This window comes from Bison bison, unplaced genomic scaffold (assembly GCF_000754665.1).
Source record: "Bison bison bison isolate TAMUID 2011002044 unplaced genomic scaffold, Bison_UMD1.0 scf7180017864199, whole genome shotgun sequence".
Classification (NCBI taxonomy): Eukaryota; Metazoa; Chordata; class Mammalia; order Artiodactyla; family Bovidae; genus Bison; species Bison bison.
In genome coordinates this window covers 2,097,179-2,100,799 of record NW_011494771.1, presented here as the reverse complement: position 1 = coordinate 2,100,799, position 3,621 = coordinate 2,097,179, and the positions used below count along the sequence as shown (strand labels likewise).

The following is a 3,621-nucleotide window of genomic DNA, read 5'->3' as shown; positions in this document are numbered from 1 at the left end:
GAAAGTCAGCAATTCAACCATGCAAATAAGTGGCCACACCATCACAGGCCTGCAAGGCAGGGGACCTGGGTTCAATCCCTAGGTTGGAAAGATCCCCCAGGAGAAGGAAAATGGCAACCCACTGCAGTGTTCTTGCCTGGAAAATCGCATGGACTGGGAGGAGACTGGTGGGCTACAGTCCATAGGGTCACAAAGAGTCGGACACAATTGAGTGATTTTCACTCTCACTTTACTGACTTGAATATGGAAGGGGCTACCTGGCAAAGAATGTAAAAGGCTTTTAGAAGCTGAGAGCTGACAGTCATCAGGGGAACAGGAACCTGAGTTCTACAATTATTAAGAATTGAATTCTGCCAACAAGAATGAGATTAAAAGAGAGATTTTTTTCCTAGAGCATGAAGATGAAAATTCAATCCAGCTGACATCTTAATGTCTACCTTGTAGTACCCTGGGCAGAGAACCCAGACAGTTCATGCTGGACTTCTGACCTAAAGAACTAAGAGCTAATTAATGGGTATTATGTTAAGTCCACTGATTTTGTGGTAATTTGTCACACAGCAATATAAGACCAATGTAAGTGGTTTGACTTCTCAAAGTCAGAAGTTATTCTAAGTTCTCTGGCCTCTGAGCAAGACTTGTTTATTCATCCAAACTCAGATAAGGAAAGATTGACAGTAATAACACTGATCACTCAAGTTAGACATGTATGAACATGCGCTCTCTCTCTCAGGCTTCATCTCAAAATATCAGAATAATTGAGACAAAGTAATTTGCTGAAGCAATTCAGCAAATGCCCCCAATTTCCTTTTTCCGGTAGACATGCCATAACTTCAATAAGTATTTATTGAACGATTACTGTATGCTGGGCTCTATGACAGACTGCAGGATGTAATTTTAGTAACAGAACCACAGATCTTCAAAGAGGTCACTGAACAGTAGGGGAAGCAGATAAGGGAAAGCCTAGTCCTAGAAATCAGGAAAGGCTTCCAAGGGCAAGCAATTGTTAAGCTGAAATCTGAAAAATTACTCACTCAAATGGATGTAAAGGGAAGCAAAGGTTTCCAGGAAGCAAGAGTACCACGTGCAGACTACCAAGAGTGATGGAAGCTGGAGTCCTCGGCAAGAAGCACACAGCATCCATCCTGGCTGAAACATGTCAGTAGTGTGGTGGGGTGGAGGATGGAGGTGAAGAAGGTAGCACAGACCGTTGGCACAGTGAGATCCTCCTAAGAAATTTGGAATTCTTCCCGAAGTCAAGAATAACCCCTGAAGATTGATAAGCAGATAAGCAACACTATCAGTCTCGCTTAAACCAAAAATTACCTTGCTAGAGTTTACAGAACAACAGCTTGAAAGGGACCACTCAGCACTGGAGACAATATACCATTGTGTCAATTCAAGTGAAGTTGACAAAGGATGGCGGCCTGAATTCAGGCAGTGCCAGGTGGATGTTAAAAATGGAGATTTGCAAATTATTGATTTTAGATTTTTCAAGTCTTGGTTAGATGTAGGAGGAGAGGGAACATGAAGTGAGATATCTGGTTTGGGAAATGGGCTGGGTAGAAATGCCAATCAATGAGCAGAGTACCCAGAGAAGATGATCATTTGCTTGGGGGGGGGGTGGGATGGGGGAGGAGGTGGAAGGTGATGGGTTTGGTTTGGGACATGCTGGATTTTAGGTATTCATGGGAAACTGAAAAGGATATACAGAGGAGGGAGCTGGTTTATTTGGTAGCATCAGCTGTGACTCTAGAACCTGGTTTATGTGGATCGTAAATGCCAAAACATGAATTCCCTATCAGCATCATGTATTTCTTAATATTTTTTTCTTAACTCTTTCTTCAGATAATCAAAGTTGTTTTAACTTCTAGAACGTGTGATCGATAAAAACTGAAATACCGCGTGTGCTGCCATCACAATCTGTCCTCTCCTTTCCTTTAAGGCGGATGCAAGTACATTTTAAGTGTTGTGAACACAGAAGTATTCAGAAATCCAAAAGTCTGAGAAAGCATTGATCAATGTGTAGGACACAGTTTCCTTTTATTAAACCTAATTTCTTCAACGTGTTAATAAGGACACCTATTACTCATATTGTGAAATTTAAATAGGGGAGATTAAAGATAAGTAGCAGAATCAAGTCCACTCTAGAAAACAAATGATCTCATTAAAGAAGTGCTTATTTGTGTCTGCCTTCTTATAAAAATAATAGCAACATCATTCCATGGTGACTAGTAAAATAGGAACTGATAGGGAACATCTTCCATTAGAGATATTCTAATTAGGTTTTATTTTACATAGTTATTTACTGAATATTATAATTTGAAGTAGTTAGTAAACAATGACAGGTGTAGTCAGAATATAATTGGCGCTCTGATCATGCAAGCAAGCCTTCAAGGTGGCGCGAAAGAAAGACAAGAAGCCTAAGTCAACCTGCAAGTTTAATTTAGATCTTACTCATCCAGTAGAAGATAGAATTTTTGATTGTGGAAATTTTCAACAGTTTCTGCAGGAAAAGGTTAAAGTGAATGGAAACACTGGAAAACTTGGGAATGTTGTTCACACTAAAAGCTTCAAGAATAAAATCGTGGTCATTTCTAAGAAATGGTATTTGAAGTATCTTGGCTGAAAGGAGCTACTCCACGTTCAAGGTCAGGAGGGGTGGTGGTGAGGAGATACCCCTCCTCCAAGGTAAGGAGCAGCAGCTGCACTTTGCTGGAGAAGTCGTGAAGAGATAACCCACGTCCAAGGTAAGAGAAACCCAAATAAGACAGTAAGTGTTGCAAGAGGGCATCAGAGGGCAGACAGACTGAAACCACAATCACAGAAAACTAGCCAATCTGATCACATGGACCACAGCCTGGTCTAACTGAATGAAACTAAGCCATGTCCGTGGGGCCACCCAAGACAGACGGGTCATGATGGAGAGGTCTGACAGAATGTGGTCCACTGGAGAAGGGAATGGCCAACCACTTCAGTATTCTTGCCTTTAGAACCCGATGAACAGTATGAAAAGGCAAAATAATAGGATACTGAAAGAGGAACTCCCCAGGTCAGTAGGTGCCCAATATGCTACTGGAGATCAGTGGAGAAATAACTCCAGAAAGAATGAAGGGATGGAGCCAAAGCAAAAACAATACCCAGCTGTGGATGTGATTGGTGATAGAAGCAAGGTCCAATGCTGTAAAGAGCAATATTGCATAGGAACGTGGAATATTAGGTCCATGAATCAAGGCAAATCGGAAGTGGTCAAACAGGAAATGGCAAGAGTGAATGTCAACATTCTAGGAATCAGTGAACTAAAATGGACTGGAATGGGTGAATTTAACTCAGATGACCATTATATCTACTACTTCAGGTAGAAATCCCTTAGAAGAAATGGAGTAGCCATCATGGTCAACAAAAGAGTCTGTAATGCAGTACTTGGATGCAATCTCAAAAATGACAGAATGATCTCTATTCACTTCCAAGGCAAACCATTCAATATCACAGTGATCAAGTCTATGCCCCAACCAGTAACGCTGAAGAAGCTGAAGTTGAATGGTTCTATGAAGACCTCCAAGACCTTTTAGAACTAACACCCAAAAAAGATGTCCTTTTCATTATAGGGTACTGGAATGCAAA

At 41.1% G+C, this 3,621-nt stretch overlaps 1 protein-coding gene across 1 annotated transcript in view; it reads left to right on the top strand.

Annotated features, from left to right (window-relative positions):
* The first annotated feature begins 1,179 nt into the window (after nt 1-1,179).
* LOC104991745 (60S ribosomal protein L22-like 1) overlaps nt 1,180-3,621 on the top strand; it is a 5,472-nt gene continuing 3,030 nt past the window's right edge. The window contains exons 1-2 of the mRNA XM_010844337.1: nt 1,180-1,215; nt 2,384-2,619. Coding sequence (XP_010842639.1) covers nt 1,180-1,215; nt 2,384-2,619 — 272 coding nt within the window. The remainder of the gene's footprint in view (nt 1,216-2,383; nt 2,620-3,621) is intronic.